This window comes from Gadus chalcogrammus, chromosome 1, assembly GCF_026213295.1.
Source record: "Gadus chalcogrammus isolate NIFS_2021 chromosome 1, NIFS_Gcha_1.0, whole genome shotgun sequence".
NCBI classification, from domain to species: domain Eukaryota; kingdom Metazoa; phylum Chordata; class Actinopteri; order Gadiformes; family Gadidae; genus Gadus; species Gadus chalcogrammus.
The window spans coordinates 27,291,904-27,307,432 of record NC_079412.1 but is presented as its reverse complement, the minus strand read 5'-3'; the positions used below and the strand labels follow the sequence as shown (position 1 = coordinate 27,307,432).

Below are 15,529 nucleotides of genomic sequence, written 5' to 3'. Positions count from 1 at the left end.
TACGATGCATACGCAAGGCTGACCTTATTCCCTCAAAAGTTAACTTCATCTTTAAGGCCGTTCATTGCGGTCTTTCTAAACTTTGTTTTGTCCAAGGTCTTTAACATTACTTGACCTGAATACACACTAACTATAACCTCCCAATACAAAGTTACTGACAGGTTTAGGCTATATTCTGTTCGATTAAATATTGATTCAATTTATTTAAATAATTTCAGTGTTGGTGCAATATGGAAGCCATGACTCAAGAATGTAAAAATTACAAGGAACACGACTTTAAATTAAACCTGACCAATCTACTACTGGACTTACTGGATGCAAAAGGAATTCAAGTCAAAACAGAGTTGGATCCAATCCACATTTTTTATTACAGAAAAGCACTAGTAGAGTCGCTGAGGCTTTCCCATGGTGCTTTTAACGTAGAGGGCGCGCACGTTCTGCCAGTTCTTCTTCAGCAGAGACACCAGGAAGTTAACAGCCAGGTGGATGTTGTACACCAGCTCCTCATCAGTCATCTTGACGTGACCGACAGCAACGGCCAGACAGAGCACCTGCAAAACAAAATTTCATGTTCACATTTCTTTCACTTTAAGCTGTTGAAAATTGAAGGCGGACAACACAAATGTCACAGGATGGCATCTGGCTTCGCATCGTAGGGACAGGTTTGCAGGTTCACGCGTCGACCATGGAGTTCAATTTTAATGAACCATCCATGTTGCTTTTAATAAAATAAAGTCAAGTCTTTAAAATCAAGCAACAATGTTTTCTTAAAGCATTCCGAAGCACGAGATGGCAAGAACGACTAGTTACGTTTAGGAAAGGACGATGACAGAAGGCCAAAATGAATGCCACAGCTACCACGGTCGGATAAGCATTACCTAGTCAAAGTAAGATGTTCTTACCAGTAATAATGTCTTTTCAGAAAAGATTGACAGAATCGTTTTTGGATGTTATGGTGCCAATAATGACAATAAAGACACCCAGACAGGACTGATCCATTTACCTTTGAGCAATGAACAGCTGACTTGGATGCGTTACAAAAAGGGGGCTAAAGGTGGTATAATTGATCCAATCCAAGCAATCAATGACTTCCCTGCATTACAAATACTACCTAATGTTGGATGTTAACATCACGGCAATATAACAAAAGCGATGGTCATTTTCATTGGTTGGCATGATCAGCAGATGTGGCTTCCAAATCACCTTGAACTTCTAGCTGCTGCAGTCAAGAGCAGTGGAAATAAGCTATGGCAATGGCAGAACCATAGGTGGGGACACGCATTAAAAAATAAAGGGAGGTGGACGATTACTGCAGATTACCTATGTTTAAATACTGCTGTTGGCAGATCGATCAAATATAGGCTAGACCAGACGGAATCCTAGTACTATGACATTAGGACAGGGTTAAATCCATTGACGACCCTACCTTCTTCATCTGGAACTTGATGGTGGACTTGACCTCCTCCACTTTGGTGTTGAGGTTCTCGTTGTGAGTCAGCAGGGAGGGGAACTTGCCGGCCTTGTTGAGCCCAGGGCCCAGGATACGAGGGATCTGCTTGATCAGAGACTCCGAAGCGAGGAAGGCATCATACTTCTTGGCTGGGGAGAGACCACACATCATTTAGTCACATACAAAAAAAAAACATTGAATTCTTTCCCCAGTCTTTGCTCTCAGGGCCATTCAGAGTACGTCTAAATGCTTTACCCAGTTTCTTGACCAATTTCTTGTTCTTGTTGAGCTTCTTGAGGGCCTCGATGTCCATGTGGGGCATGTTGGCGGCTTTAGCCTCATCACAATGCTGCTGGTCTCCCAGGACGCACACTGAGAACTTGGGCCTGGGCAGGCTCTTCAGCCTAAGGGAAACAAATGGTTTGAGTGACAAAACCCTTATTTAACCCTTATTTCTGCTACCAATCCCTGGTATTTGTAAAAATTCTACAGCCTTACCAACGAGGGCAACCAGGGCTGGGTTCCAGTTGCCACCATTAATTATAAGTGGTCGGCTTGGAGACATGAACAATAAAGTCAAGTCTCCATTAGCCTCCCCTCATGTTTTAAGACCCAGGGTAGGGGTCCGTCTGCTTTGCTTTTCCACAAGTGGATCAGCGCAGTCAGACTACCCGAAGTACTTCTCCATGTCAGAGTCTGACCCATCTGATCATTTAATATTGTCAGTTATCGTACGTGCCTTTGCTTCTACTTACATTTAGACATGTACAAGTCATTGAATTGACACTTTCTCAAGACTGGGCTGAACGCTAACAAGGAGAAGGTTGGGTGAGACAGTAAAGGGCCAAACCTGACGGTGCCAGAGAAACGCTTATCCTTTTGGGGATCATAATTCTTCAAGCTGATTTGAAGCTCCACTGTCTCCGTAAACCTGAAATTAGGAAAATATTGTTAGTGATCAATCAATAAATGTCATTTCTATAGATGCTACAGATTATTTCAAGAGTCTAACATCAACTTACTTTCTGGGTTTGGCCAAGGCGCCCGCTTGGACCTCCTTGACGACCTCATACAGCATATCCCGCGAAACCTTACTGTAGAAATAAAAGGAAAATAATGTCAAGCAGATGAAAACGCAACTACTGCTCTTAACTTCCCAAGAAGTAAGCCACGGTAACCAGGAACCATGCTAATCGGTGCATGTTCCGCATGAGAACTTTATAATGCGCAATTCAATAATAACAACGTAAATGTGCAAGACATTGTAGCGAGGATATCTAAATAAAGCGTTTAATGTATGAAAGTGATAGGAAATTGATTTTAGATACGACGATGGCAATGGATTGTATTGCTTTACAACGCCAATGCTAAAGAGCACACCGGGGCAAAATCGGCTTGGATGCTATAGACATTTACACTCAAAACATCAAAACTCTCAAATGCGAGATCGAACATAGTGTATACATAAGCTATCGGGATAATCAGCACATAAAACCTGGTTAATACATGGTATATTTAACAAAAAATATTTCTGACCTCATTTTGACGGTGCGTTCCTTCCGTCCCTACCAAGTGAAAAGGCCGAGCTAACGGAAGTTGCGCATAATAAAGGCTGCGCAGGGGGACGTCCGATAAAGTCCGCCATATTGGAAGAGTAATTTATTTTTATTAAAAATAAATTATTGGAAGTCATGTCAACTATTCATCATGTTACATCCATTCGGGAAGTCCATTTATAAAGATCTATATAAATATGTACCAAGATATGTTTATATATACAGATGCACATAAGTCATAGCATAAACGCAGCATTGTTTTATTTCTTATTACAAAATGTACAAAAAGTCATTTGTGTGTAATTCTTTTCAAAGCAGATTGAAGAGACTTCTTCAGGAACGTCTGGTTCAACATTAAACAATGTGACAGGGATGGTTTGTGTGAAGCTGTGACCTAGAAAAATAAGAAAAATACAAAAACCCATTGATTGATAAATAATAATTTGGTTAATCATTTTGTTTAATAATAACTATTATCATACATTTACGACTTACATGAATACTGTATTTTGTGAGTACAGTTAGCATCATTTTTGCGTACTTCATGGATTTTATGAATTGTGGAGCCTGGCTGACTAGCTGTGCAATAAAGCTCGAGAAATGTTTTTCATCTATGTCAAGCTGAAATGAAACAGACAGTTATGTTAGGTTTTTGAATTAATCGAATGAATGATGGAAATCCCAATCTATGTAGTACGTTTTTTCTCTCCAATACATAGAAACATGACCTCACCTTGGAGTCTAGTAGGCTATGAATGATTGACAGCATCGATTCACTCCATACAATGGTAAATGTCATCCTGATAAAAGGGGGGGGGGGGAGGTAAATAAATATTGAACTCATCTCCCCACAATGTCAACAATGACAATCCCCTAACAATGGCAACAAACCTCAATAGTATTATTGAGAATGAGTTTTACAAAGAAAAATACTTGGTATCTTACTGAAACACCAGAAGATTGTAGTGGGGTTCCAGGCAGTCTCCTATTAATCTATTTATCAGTTCGGCCTGCTGAGTTCCTGAAAAGTAAAGGGAAACCATTACTTCTGAAGCGAGAATAGAATAAGCAATAGGAAGGTTTGGCTTCTAGAGTAAAAATTCAAGTTCTCTTAATTCTTCTCTGCCTAAACCCAACCGACTTTATGAGTTTTTCGTAACTTTGTGGTATTGTAAAATATAAATGGATCTTGCAAAACATAATAACAAATAAATTAATAAAAAAATCTAGTTCTGATTATCAAAAAATGATGGTAAAATCTCATGATTTGGAATCCTCCAGATCACAACTGAAATCGATTCATAATAGACAAATCAAAAGGCATGACAATAACCCTAACCTGGTGTGGCGCAATCATATAGGCTGCAGTTACCTAGGTTTTCCTCCTGTAGGATGGGTCTGATTAGGGCGTGGCAAGCTGCTCTGGGATACTGACTACTAAGTGATGTCACTGCTGCCACCAGGCTTCTTGAGGCAGGTTCCAAGAGGCATAGAATCTTAAGGTAGGGACAAACAGGTTGGTTAAATAAACAAACAGCCAGCCAGTATCTGTTTGTATACTGATGAGCATCATTGAAATTACCTTTCCCAGGAGGAGGCTCTTAATAACAGCGGAGGCTGCACTGTAGCTGAGCTCTGGGGAGAGGGCCAACAGGCAGCTACAGAGTTTAGGTAATGTCTCCTCTGGTGTGTCAGCCAAGTTCAGCATACCACACAGCAACTCCACCTGAACATGAGAGCCAGCATAGCAGTAGCTTAAAGGTTTTTTAACTCATGGACCCCTTCTGAACATAAATTTGGATTGTTTTGTCGGCCCATACAGAAGATGTTTACTCCAAATTTTGCAATGAACTATGTGCTTTTGATTTTTGTGTCTCCTCTTCCTTCGACTCCTCTTCCTGCTCTCCTCCTCTTCCATATCCTCAACCTCCCTCTTCTTCTCCACTTGTTCCTCCCCCCGTCTATTATTCCTTCTTCCTCTGCCATAGTCTGTTGACACTCACTCAGCATCTGCTAAGGCTTTCCAACATGTTGGGGGAAAATCAACCTGATAAAAATCCAACATTTGAATGAAATGAATTTCACTACAATGTTTACCTGGGCAGAGTCACATTCATTCAGCACCTTGAACACATCTGTGGAGCCCTGGTCCCACTGAAATAAAACACCAATTAGCAGATAGAAAAATTGCTGCATCAAATCCATCCAATGTTCACACAAAAGTGTGGTACCTCTGATTGACACCCCAATAGTTCTTTTATCTGAGGGACAAATGCCTGAAACATCCACAAACAAGTCAGTGGTTATATATGCTGTTGGAACTTTAAACTTAAAAATAAGTAGATGGCAAGTCTCTCACTGCATTCGAACCTTTAGTCGTCCTATATATTATATACCTTTATATTTTCAGGAAGGTTATCCCACAGATTGCTAGTTGATGGTCCACCAGACTCAACTTTTGGAGGGTCACATTCTCCTCTCTCCATTAAAACAGGTTCCTCTGATGTAAAAGAACCATGAGGATAAGCACCCAAGCGCTCCTCCACAGAAGACATATCCATCTTCATCCGTTTATGCTGCTGTGTAGATTCAACTTCTGTATCAGGGGTCATAGAGCTGCTCTTCCTTTTCTTCTGCTTTTCTAAAACGTCCCCTCCACTTTGAGAAGTTAGTTTTGGTTCTGTGAAGTACTTGGCCCATCCTTCATTCCTACCCGTAACTTTTAAACGTTCAGAAATCCTCTTTAGACGCTGGCTACAACTCGCAGTGTAGAGGGGCACGTCCCGAAGCGACCCCATGTCTCGCTGGAGCTGTCCAATCAGAGCAGTGACCCAGTGATCCTGACGTGGGTCTTTGCTCAGGCACTCCAGGAGCTGAACCACCCTGGTCTGAGGAAGGACTTGGTTGACCAGGCGAAGAAAAGATAACAAATTCCGCTTAAAAGCTACAGGAAACAGGCACACCAATGGTCTACTAGAAAACAAAGAAACGGGTGTTAAATGGACACACTTGTTCGAGCAAGATGCTACGGTAACACTTACAGCATGCATTTCATTTATCTACATGGACTAACGATTTAAGATACTCACGGCAGAATAGGTTCGGAAAGGTTTTCTGGGGAAATAGCCTTTTGACAGAGCATTTCAAGGAAGGTACTTAGCGAAAGTTTGAGGTCGTAACGTTGCTGCTTTTCAAAAACGCACAAAGCCCTTCGAGCGCCAGAGGTTCCCGACATGAGTGCCAGGACTAGTAACTTATCTTTCCCGGTCAACCTAGCAGTTAGCCCGTCCATGGGTTTGCCCTCAAATATATAGGTAGGTTAGGTAGAAAGTAAACCCTTTCAGAGAGTGTTTTGCTTGTTGTGCTTTCAATAATGTACTTCTTCGTTTGACTGCCATCATCCTAGAAGGACACCTAGTGGCCAACCCAAAACTTAACTTGCAGACGTACAACACAAGAAACTCGCAAAATATGAGACAATGTTTATTCTTTTGTTTGCAAGCAATTAGTCATAAAACTATAAAACGACAGATCCATTTATCATAACTAGCATTCTGAAGAAAAAAAAACAGCAAGATTGGGAACAATACAGCAAGTATGAGACAATAAAAATGCCTTCCTAATACAATAAAAATGGTGCAAATTAGCAAGATATATTTTTTGTATAACAATTACAAAGTAACCAGGCCTATTTGAAGATACCCCTCCTTTCCCAAAAAGGGTCCAACCAAACAGCTTCAGAGGATGAACACGACTGTTGCCTTGCTTCCCAGGAGGAAATAAATGTGCCATTAAGTTTTAGTCACATTTCTCCCTCCCAGGCTAAAGTGCAGAAAGGCTCGAACAAGTCCTACGAGTACAGAAGGGCAACAGGGCTCAGAAGCTGAGGCCATGGGTAATGTGAAAAGGAAGATCATATTCATCTTCATCATCAATGTGCAAAAAGGTGATGGACATGACGAAATCCAGGATGTGCATCGGGTCAATATCTTCAAGGTAGTCCGTTTGAAGCTGAGGAAAGAAACCAGACACCTAAGATATACCAACTCATTCAATAAACAATTTATAGTACAAGTTTAACGAAAATAGCATTTACCAAGTGTGCAGAACGACGACGTTGCACTTCGTCATGCCAATAAATGCACTCTGCTTTGAAGGGGCAGCATCCATGGCGCAGAAAATAACTACATCTTCTTTTTCTAAATCAAAATAGAAAACAAATCCATCAAATCTTGTAGCTCACATATCTAAAACAATACTCCACCTAGTCCTTCACCTAGATTTTAACACGAGTGCCCTTGATTAAAAATGGGCCATCCGTCATTGAAGGCCTTCCTCAGGAAGACCGCAATACCTAATGAGTTTCATATGTAGTTGAAAATCTGCAATCAAATAAATAAAAAGTCTGACCTGCATTTCTCTTTGAAGGATGCAATGAGAGTTTCCTTCGCCGGGCCCTCTACCCAGTAATTATGTGGCACATAGAACGCAGATTTCACCCTGCATTGAGGACAACCCCTAAAGAAAGAAAAAGTCATGTCAAAGCCCTGCCAACAGCCCAAATCACCATCTGGAGACCAATACAGCTACTTACTTGATGACCTCCTCCTGCAAGTCTTTTGTTTTCCTCCATGTAACAATACACCTTAAACAGAAGGAGTGATTGCAGCTGGGCAGGATGCCAAAGCGTCGCTCATCTGCGCTCATCTTTTCATAGACTTTATCCATGCAGATGCCACAGGTCACTTCTTTACTTTCGAAGTAGGCTTCAGTTTCCTCCTGGTCTTCAGGAGCAGCAGCGGCACCACCACCACTGTCACTACTGCTGTTAGCATCCCGACTACCTTCTGGAGACTTTGATTCCTTAAGCAAATTAAAAATTAAAGCACCATATTAGCCATGCCGTTGAGTATGTAATGTCAAAAGATGGAGACCTGTTCGTTAAAATCTGTTGCACATGCCTGAGACACTTCTGAACTCTGAAGCAATTCCTGGCAAGCCTCAAGACCAGAGTGAGCACCTGACCAATGAAAGACGACAGAAGTATAAGTAATGTTACAGATGGAGAGCAGAGGGTCACGTGGTCAATGTAGAGGGGTTGAAAATCACATACCATATTCTATTAGATGATCGAGCGGCTGTTGTGTGGCCCCAATGTGCTGTGGGTTCAAGGCATTGTGCCGTTCCCGGAGGTTTCGGGGGACGAGACCACGGGCGTGAGAGAGTGCCGGCTCAGACCCTCGTCTGGGGCTGGGAAGGCTGTTGCTGGAGAAATAGAGCTGAGGTACAGAACTTCTTCTGCTTGTAAAGGATGCGTCCCGTTCAGTCACAGGGATATGAAGATATCTAGAGGGCAAATAGGGTTTACTTGTTTTCAAACCATATCATTTAATTGACCAGAGTCAATGACATACATGTGTCTAGATTACCTGCAGCGTGGACCGTACCAGCATCCACCCTTCTGAAAATATCTACATATTTGAGCAGAAGGCACAGCTGGCCAGTCATGTTGATAGTTACACCTAGAACCATATCTGCAGGAACCGTTCAAATAGTGCCTGGAAAACAGTATGGATAGAAGTAGGCCCAGACATTTCAGCGTTTAGTTCGATCTCACCAGCACCACCATGTGTATCCAAATGGGGGGGGGGAAATACAGTGTTACTAGGCTACAAGTCAAACAAGTTAATTGGTCGTCGTTCCCCATCATTAGGCTAGCCTTGCAATTCACCTGCAACTCCCACTCCTATCCTTAAAGTAATGTCGATAATGATTTAAGGATCCATAGTGTGCCATCATTGGGAACTAGCATTAATGTGCCGCAAATGTCTAGAGAAAGGGACAGTAGGATCAACCGTCACCCTCAACAACCGTTAACTTTTACGTCACACATTTTCTGGAGAAAATCCAAGAGATATCTTGGCCGCTGAGCATGGAAGCACGACGAAACAATCTCATCCAGACGACATGCAAACTTCAGAGACAAGCTTGATTTGGGTATAAAGAGGGCAGAAGTGATTTAAAAGTAAAACATAAAAGGCTTACCGACACACTAGACCAGCACGCAAAGATGAAAATTGATCTGTCCTCGGGTCCATTATCTCCAGCTTTCGGATTAGCTTCTCCTCGGCTTAGATTTCGTCGACTAAATAGTTAGCAGGCAATGCTTTTGCTAATTACTGATGTCGTCAATGAACCAATTGAAACGTGTATCTACTTCCTTTAATGACGTGGATCTCTCCTCGAAATTAATACAAATCAAGAATGCATTTTCAAAATACACCCGTTAAGGCCTTGTTTTGTATAATCAAATAACCTGTGGAATTTTTTGATAACTCAGTCCTTTATCATTTATTCACATAATAGTTTTGGCACATTGCACATACACTACAATATAAAATTTGCAATGTGTAGCCTACTGATAGTATTTAAGGCAAAATGTCAGATATTACCATATTATCAGACATTGGTACATGTGATAAAGTGAAGGAAACATACAACATATAGAGGTAGTTAGGGTTTAAGAGATAATAAAACAAGATTTTTTTCATTGACCTTTCAAAGTAAAGTTTGTTTATATTGATAGACATATCAAGTTTCTATACATTAATGATATAGTCCATCAAACTATGTATTTGAAAATAGATATATTAAAAACCATTTGCTTTTACAACATAAATCATTGAATTGTGGAACTCGAAAAATTGTACTCTGGTATTGTGTTCAACAGTTGTGACAGTACATCAAACCATTGTGATGTCACACAATCAATACATTGATCTAATAATTGTCATCAAATTAATAGGGATAGCATGCTACATTGATTTTAGTATAACTCCAAATTTGTAATGTTCAGATTAAAGAAAATGTTAGGTTACTTATATTTGGTGCATTCTTACACTCAATACAGACATGCACTCGTAAAATCTATGCTTGGTACAGTATACATCCAATAGATTTTTCATTCACTCATAACAATAACTAAGGAATCTTAAAATACATTGGGGAGAACTATTTGCCTGGCTAAAGAGAATACCCCCTCGAAATAAAGGAGTGATGCAATTCTATTCACCAATTCTGCGTAGAATCTGTGCAGCATAGCCCATTTATCACAGCTCAGTGAGCTCACTAAGTGAACACCTCAATCACCCAACTCAAGACACTGTTCTCACAAAAATGTACACAGTATAATGGTATCACACAGATGCTGCCACTTGTGTGAGCTTTACCCTGCTGGAGCCTGCCCAGTTTTCTTTTTTTGCTATTCTGCCTCCAAAAAACCCAACATTGTTTAGTGCAATGCGGATGTACACAAGCAAAATACATTTCACACCGAGTCTTTTTTAACATAGAGCCCGAAAATAACTCTGCTACCAAGACCCTGGCATGTCTCATCTCCATACAGTACAAACAGGCAGCTCTGATCAGTTGTGCTAATACTCTTGTATACAAACATTGGCAGAGTACAGAGTTACACTGCCACTGAAAGGCCAGGTTCTGTCAGGGCACTGATATGGGGTCAGAATGAAATGGGAGCTTACCCCTGAGGAACAAGAAAAACAGCGCCTCTTCAAACACAACATACCATTCAAACAGTTCAGTGACCTTTTTTTTGCGCAACGAGGACTTGCGGAACATGATTCCACATACACTTATGATTTACATTATTATTCTTCTGGTAATTCTGATATCAAAAGGGTATTTGCCGATTACCTTAAACCTACAATGTAACTACAGTATTACCACTCAAGCGCCTCAGCCACAGACACACACACATACACAAAACAGTAAGTCCATGTCTGGAGCAGTGCTTCCCTAGAATTTCAGTTTGAAAAAAACATCACTTCAGTCCGTAACCATATTGCTCATAAACCCACAACAACCGTTTGTGGAGTTAAAAACTAGTACATGTCTTTGTAGATCTCCTGCAACAGAGGGTGGAGCGAGGTCTCAGACTCAGTTTTTTTAATCTTCTGAACCAGCTGAACATTCTCTGTGACCAGCTGTCGGAGGTCGGCCATCTTTTGCAGCAGCTTGGGGAAGAGGTAGAGCGAGTCAGAGTGGTTGGTCTGGAGGTGCAGATCAAGGGCCTGCAGTATCCTGTCCTGACTCTGTTCCACCTGCTTCACGTTTATCAGCCCTGGGCGATCTGCAAAAAGACACCGACAGTATTAGCAGCCACCATGATGGCATTACAGAGTGGCCCTTTGATAGGCCGAAAGCAACACAACCAACAATTGGTCACATGTGCCCCCCTCACCTCCACAGAGAATGATGGCTGCAACAAACAGTGCCAGGTCACTGTCGTCCAACTCCAGAGCATTGAACTTTAAGGCAAACTCAAACTTGGGCTCCATTATCTCACTGAAGGGCTTCCTTAAACTTCGCAGGAACTCTCTGGTCACAAATCCTTTGCCATTGGCCACCAAAAGTCCATCTTTGTTCATGAGCGAGGGGAGCATGGCGAAAATAGCCTCATGCACACCATACTTCAACAAAGTCACCTGAAGAAAGCAAAGTCCTTTTAGTACAAGTAAAAAGAGAAAACATTTAAAAAAACAAAATGGCAATATGCAGGTCATTCCCATGAAAAATAAACATCCTGTCAGCTGAACGTCATTTAATCTATAAATAAGTCATTTTATGAAGAATTGCTTGTCGTTTCAGAAGTAAAAACATATGAAACCTGGTCATTGAGGAAGAGGTCCACAAAGCCTGGAATGGACTTTGCAAACTCTGTGAGCTCCCTCACAGTCTCCACTGTAGTGCACTGGCAGCGGTAGAACACATGGACCCCAATCTCCTTGGTCAGGGGTGCCCCCGGCACCAACTGGCTCCATACTAAACCGCTCTCCGCTTTCCATAGGGTGTCCATGTCATAGATGACAAAGGGCTGCAAGGGAGAGGGATCATTAATGTTACTGTAATGCAGCTGAGGCCCACTATCCTATTCCTTTCTACATTGCAGCTGTTTGCAATTGGTTGCAATTGACAGAGGACTACAACTCTGATAGGGAATATTGATATGTCAATGATTCAATAATGTATGAAGAAGTGACCATTTTAGAATTTTTTCAAAATGGAATTAAAGTCACGAATACTATGTATAGGATGATGAGTGCAGAGTCCTGGATGAATTGAGCGATCCAGCAGGAGACATACCGAGGTGCTGTTGGTCTTGCCCGTGAGGATACTGCGGGCCTTTTTCTTGGTCATACTGAGGTTTTTCAAGTAGGCTGCGTTGACCTGTTTGGCCAGCGTCTTGAGGTCTGCACCTTTAGGATTGCGGAGGTTCTGTTCCTCTGCCTGTAGGCCCGCCACCAGCTTTTTCTTCTCAGCTTCAGGCATGCGTCCATACCGGATTGCTGATGTGCAGTGCACACACACACACACACACACACACACACACACACACACACGCACACACGTCAATGAGTCACTCAACTAAATTAAGTTGGCATTTCAAGAAAAAGTTGTATGTTATCTCACCATCATGAGACATTCCCAAAGATAGGCACTTCTGGAATCTACAATATTGGCACTTATTCCGATTCTTCTTCTGTATCTTGCACGCACGCTCGCAGCGCTCGTATTCCAGTTTCATTCGGATGGTCCGTCGGAAAAAGCCCTGGGTCACAAACAGAAATAGGCTCAACCAAACCCACAATGAACCCATTGTCACACCGTCTTGTTCTGAAAGTCTGCCATCACAGTGTAATCCACTAATACACATACCTTGCAGCCCTCACAGGCATGCACACCGTAGTGGAAGCCAGAGGCCTTGTCCCCGCAGATTTTGCACTCCACATTAATCCCAGCCCCTGCGGCCTCTTCTCGGCCCAGGCGAAGCTGCTCTGACAAGGACGGCGACGAGGTATGGGAGAGATCTGCATAAGGAGGAATCAAGGTAGAGTGTGTGGGTGTCAGGGCTTTCAGTAGGCCAAAGCTTGTTTAATGAAAGGCCTGGATTAGTTGCATCAATGAAACTCTTCTTGTTAAGATTTGCCAGATACTCACACACAACAGATACCCACCCATGTGATCAAGTTGCAACCTGGGAGCGTCCACACCTGACAATGAATGCACCCTGGCGTGATTCAACTCATAGCTGCTCAACCAGATGCTAAGGAAAAGCTAGTGTCATACCTGTGTAGTTGGGGGATGATGCACGGCTGACGTGATTCTTGAGTTCTTTTCCATCCTGCTTTGTGGCTTCCTTTTTAGCTTTCTGCTTCGGCCCTTTAGATACAGGCGAGCGTTCTCTGTCCACTACTTTCTCCACCTCTTCATCATCCTCATCATCAGCAGCTTCCCTGGTTCTCAGCTCTTGCAGCTCTGGGACCTCCGGCGAGTCCGGGCCATTTGCACAGTTCGAGGCCCCCGACGACTCTGGGTCCTGGGGGGACTTTGGCTCACGCGTTCCGTTTACACCATCCGGCAGCTTTCTGGCAGTATGCTGAAACGCATCCATGGCTCCTGTTCAGGGTGGTACAGAAGCTACCGTCCTGTCACGTTGCCAACATAACTCCCCTGGGAAGAACGCAGAAGGACTGGTGTAAGGCAAAGGTTGTTGATGGCTCAAGATAAAGACACGATTAAACGTGGAAACATGGTAAAAGCGATCCATGAACTGGACTAGCTAATCCGTTAATAACACACAGCCATTTGACACATTAGCAAATACTTGGAAACACCTTTCAAGATCATAGAAAGTTCAAGGTAACACCAAGGGGCTAATTTACAATGGAATTTGGGGGAAATTGTGCAGCACAGCCAGCTGCAACAGAAGTGGCTGTTTTCCAAAGTAGCACAATAATAAATCGGATAATTCAAAAATCATAATTTCAGTTTATAACAGGCACACATTTTTTTCCCGCTCTTAAATCTTAATGAAATTATCATAGGATTAAATATCTATCATAGCTGTGTACTCTTGTACAAACAAGAGTATGAATAATGCCAAGAGGCAGGGACACTAAACAACAAACCAATCAAATTCTTCTTTTTTTAATCAATAAACAAAAAAACAGGTAAAACTACAAATTAGTTCAGATTTGCTAAAAAGAAACGCTTTGTATCGCTAAACATAATTATTTATAAACATATCGTGGTCGCATCAAGTTGAAATCTCTTAATTATTGTTTTATTATAGTTTTAAATTGGTTGTCAAATTAATGTTGGGTCTTTAGGGAGCTGTACCACCAGTCTCCACTACGCGTAGCTGCCTGCGCTTCAATCCGAGTCCGGCCCCTGGGAGGACAGACCCGCCACAACCAATGAGTACGTTCCGCGAATAGATTTAACCCCACAAATAGAACCAAATCCAAAGTATCATCCAATGCACATTTTTGAAAATACTTTTAAACAGTAACATTATAAAGTGGACAGACCTGTGTAACCCAGTTTGTATGAGTCAGGCATGGGGCTGTGACCCCCTTAAGGGCATGTCCTTGGAACCCGTGAAGCAGATACAAATGATCTGCCTAACGTTGTACCAACAACGAAATAAACCAGGATCGGCTGTTTACGTCCATTTCAACGTCGTCGTTTGAATACATTCTCAAAAATGTGAAAATCCTCTAATCCTTTATCAGCTATAGAACCCAGTGGTATCCATTTGGTTTTGCCAATCTATGCCAGGAAATATCCTGTGAATAGTGGTTCTGTTGAGACATGCCATGCCCTGCAGAATACAACCTGTCACACTTGCTCTAACAATGGCCATCTAGTTTTATTTTTTGCATTAACTATTCTGTGACTGAATGCAGGACTTCGTGGGATTTCCTGAGGTCTAGTTTTGCAAAGTATGACAGACCTACTTTAAAGGCACTCAACAGCTGTATTACAAGTATCGTATGCGTGTCAATGGAGTGTGCAGGACTGAGTTAGTGGACGACAGCTAGCCTTAAGCTAACACTACGAGCCTTATTGACTAAAGACGAGCTAGCAGCAGTCCACTGTTAACGTGGCTGACCCAAATTCCAATGTTTGCTTTTAGCATTAAATTGCCTAGTTCATACTTTGCTTACCTTTCACAGTGTTACTGCTTTTTCAAAGGCGTTGAGTACGAGAAGTATCCCCGGTTTAAACAAGTAGCTGCCACCAAAGATACAATACAAGCACTGTCGAAGACTGATTGTTGACAAGTTGTTTGTAGACAGTGACTAGCTGGACTTAGCATTAAGAGCTAGCGTTTGGAGCTCCCGAGACATAATGACGATACTCTTCATTTCTTACGTCAGCAGAATAAAACCAAGTGGTTGCACTCCTACGTGCTACCATATCATCCACAGATAACACAACCAAAGGCAAAGTCAACTGATATCCTTAGCTGTGCACTCCTAACCCAACTCTTCGTGTTGCCTTGCGTCATTCCTCTCCTGCGCCTGCCGCCCAGTGCAAGTACAGAGAACAGCATCCCATCCTTCTCTTATTAAAATCATATATTCACCAATTGTGCAAATCTCGTAATACCGGTATATTATAACACCTTAAACATACAAACTAAACACTTTTTTTTTTT

At 42.0% G+C, this 15,529-nt stretch overlaps 4 protein-coding genes across 5 annotated transcripts; all 4 read right to left on the bottom strand.

The window, feature by feature from the left end:
* Nucleotides 1-349: 349 nt before the first annotated feature.
* Nucleotides 350-3,055, bottom strand: rpl10a (ribosomal protein L10a). The gene is made up of 6 exons (XM_056599412.1): nt 2,987-3,055; nt 2,473-2,544; nt 2,301-2,381; nt 1,706-1,854; nt 1,427-1,599; nt 350-551 (listed from the first exon to the last, which is right to left on the bottom strand). The coding sequence occupies exons 1-6, from the start codon at nt 2,989-2,991 to the stop codon at nt 381-383; spliced, it is 651 nt and encodes a 216-aa protein (XP_056455387.1). The 5' UTR covers nt 2,992-3,055; the 3' UTR covers nt 350-380.
* Nucleotides 3,056-3,131: 76 nt separating this feature from the next.
* fance (FA complementation group E) lies at nt 3,132-6,404 on the bottom strand. 2 transcript variants are annotated; one of them, XM_056599353.1, is made up of 10 exons: nt 6,096-6,404; nt 5,403-5,976; nt 5,238-5,282; nt 5,104-5,160; nt 4,589-4,732; nt 4,379-4,502; nt 3,952-4,027; nt 3,740-3,806; nt 3,502-3,627; nt 3,132-3,400 (listed from the first exon to the last, which is right to left on the bottom strand). In XM_056599353.1, exons 1-10 carry the CDS (start codon nt 6,296-6,298, stop codon nt 3,296-3,298), a joined length of 1,521 nt encoding a protein of 506 aa, XP_056455328.1. In that variant the 5' UTR covers nt 6,299-6,404; the 3' UTR covers nt 3,132-3,295. The 2 variants fall into 2 exon arrangements, with proteins under 2 accessions (XP_056455328.1, XP_056455335.1); XM_056599360.1 differs by having other exon boundaries at nt 5,403-5,979; nt 6,096-6,357.
* A 33-nt stretch (nt 6,405-6,437) lies between these two features.
* On the bottom strand, nt 6,438-9,197 carry mkrn4 (makorin, ring finger protein, 4). Its single transcript, XM_056599392.1, has 8 exons — nt 9,052-9,197; nt 8,436-8,564; nt 8,120-8,352; nt 7,968-8,026; nt 7,601-7,869; nt 7,417-7,524; nt 7,103-7,205; nt 6,438-7,017 (listed from the first exon to the last, which is right to left on the bottom strand). Exons 1-8 carry the CDS (start codon nt 9,102-9,104, stop codon nt 6,883-6,885), a joined length of 1,089 nt encoding a protein of 362 aa, XP_056455367.1. The 5' UTR covers nt 9,105-9,197; the 3' UTR covers nt 6,438-6,882.
* Nucleotides 9,198-9,225: 28 nt separating this feature from the next.
* ppardb (peroxisome proliferator-activated receptor delta b) lies at nt 9,226-15,410 on the bottom strand. The gene is made up of 8 exons (XM_056599370.1): nt 15,036-15,410; nt 13,153-13,536; nt 12,742-12,893; nt 12,496-12,634; nt 12,169-12,371; nt 11,693-11,899; nt 11,267-11,510; nt 9,226-11,155 (listed from the first exon to the last, which is right to left on the bottom strand). The coding sequence occupies exons 2-8, from the start codon at nt 13,475-13,477 to the stop codon at nt 10,908-10,910; spliced, it is 1,518 nt and encodes a 505-aa protein (XP_056455345.1). The 5' UTR covers nt 13,478-13,536; nt 15,036-15,410; the 3' UTR covers nt 9,226-10,907.
* Nucleotides 15,411-15,529: the final 119 nt, after the last annotated feature.

What these genes read in the sequence shown, in the direction of transcription:
- rpl10a (XM_056599412.1), bottom strand. An exon ending in GCCTTGGCCAAACCCAGAAA is followed by an intron (nt 2,382 to 2,472) that starts GTAAGTTGATGT and finishes TCCTAATTTCAG; the next exon opens with GTTTACGGAGACAGTGGAGC. An exon ending in CGTTTCTCTGGCACCGTCAG is followed by an intron (nt 1,855 to 2,300) that starts GTTTGGCCCTTT and finishes TGTTTCCCTTAG; the next exon opens with GCTGAAGAGCCTGCCCAGGC.
- fance (XM_056599360.1), bottom strand. Translation starts at nt 6,298, where the DNA reads ATGGACGGGCTAACTGCTAGGTTGACCGGGAAAGATAAGTTACTAGTC. An exon ending in CTTTCCGAACCTATTCTGCC is followed by an intron (nt 5,980 to 6,095) that starts GTGAGTATCTTA and finishes TTTGTTTTCTAG; the next exon opens with TAGACCATTGGTGTGCCTGT. An exon ending in TCACAAAATACAGTATTCAT is followed by an intron (nt 3,401 to 3,501) that starts GTAAGTCGTAAA and finishes TTATTTTTCTAG; the next exon opens with GTCACAGCTTCACACAAACC.
- mkrn4 (XM_056599392.1), bottom strand. Translation starts at nt 9,104, where the DNA reads ATGGACCCGAGGACAGATCAATTTTCATCTTTGCGTGCTGGTCTAGTG. An exon ending in CGATCATCTAATAGAATATG is followed by an intron (nt 8,027 to 8,119) that starts GTATGTGATTTT and finishes TTCATTGGTCAG; the next exon opens with GTGCTCACTCTGGTCTTGAG. An exon ending in AGAGTTCAGAAGTGTCTCAG is followed by an intron (nt 7,870 to 7,967) that starts GCATGTGCAACA and finishes AATTTGCTTAAG; the next exon opens with GAATCAAAGTCTCCAGAAGG.
- ppardb (XM_056599370.1), bottom strand. Translation starts at nt 13,477, where the DNA reads ATGGATGCGTTTCAGCATACTGCCAGAAAGCTGCCGGATGGTGTAAAC. An exon ending in ATGCCTGTGAGGGCTGCAAG is followed by an intron (nt 12,635 to 12,741) that starts GTATGTGTATTA and finishes TTTGTGACCCAG; the next exon opens with GGCTTTTTCCGACGGACCAT. An exon ending in GCAAGACCAACAGCACCTCG is followed by an intron (nt 11,900 to 12,168) that starts GTATGTCTCCTG and finishes TCTCCCTTGCAG; the next exon opens with CCCTTTGTCATCTATGACAT.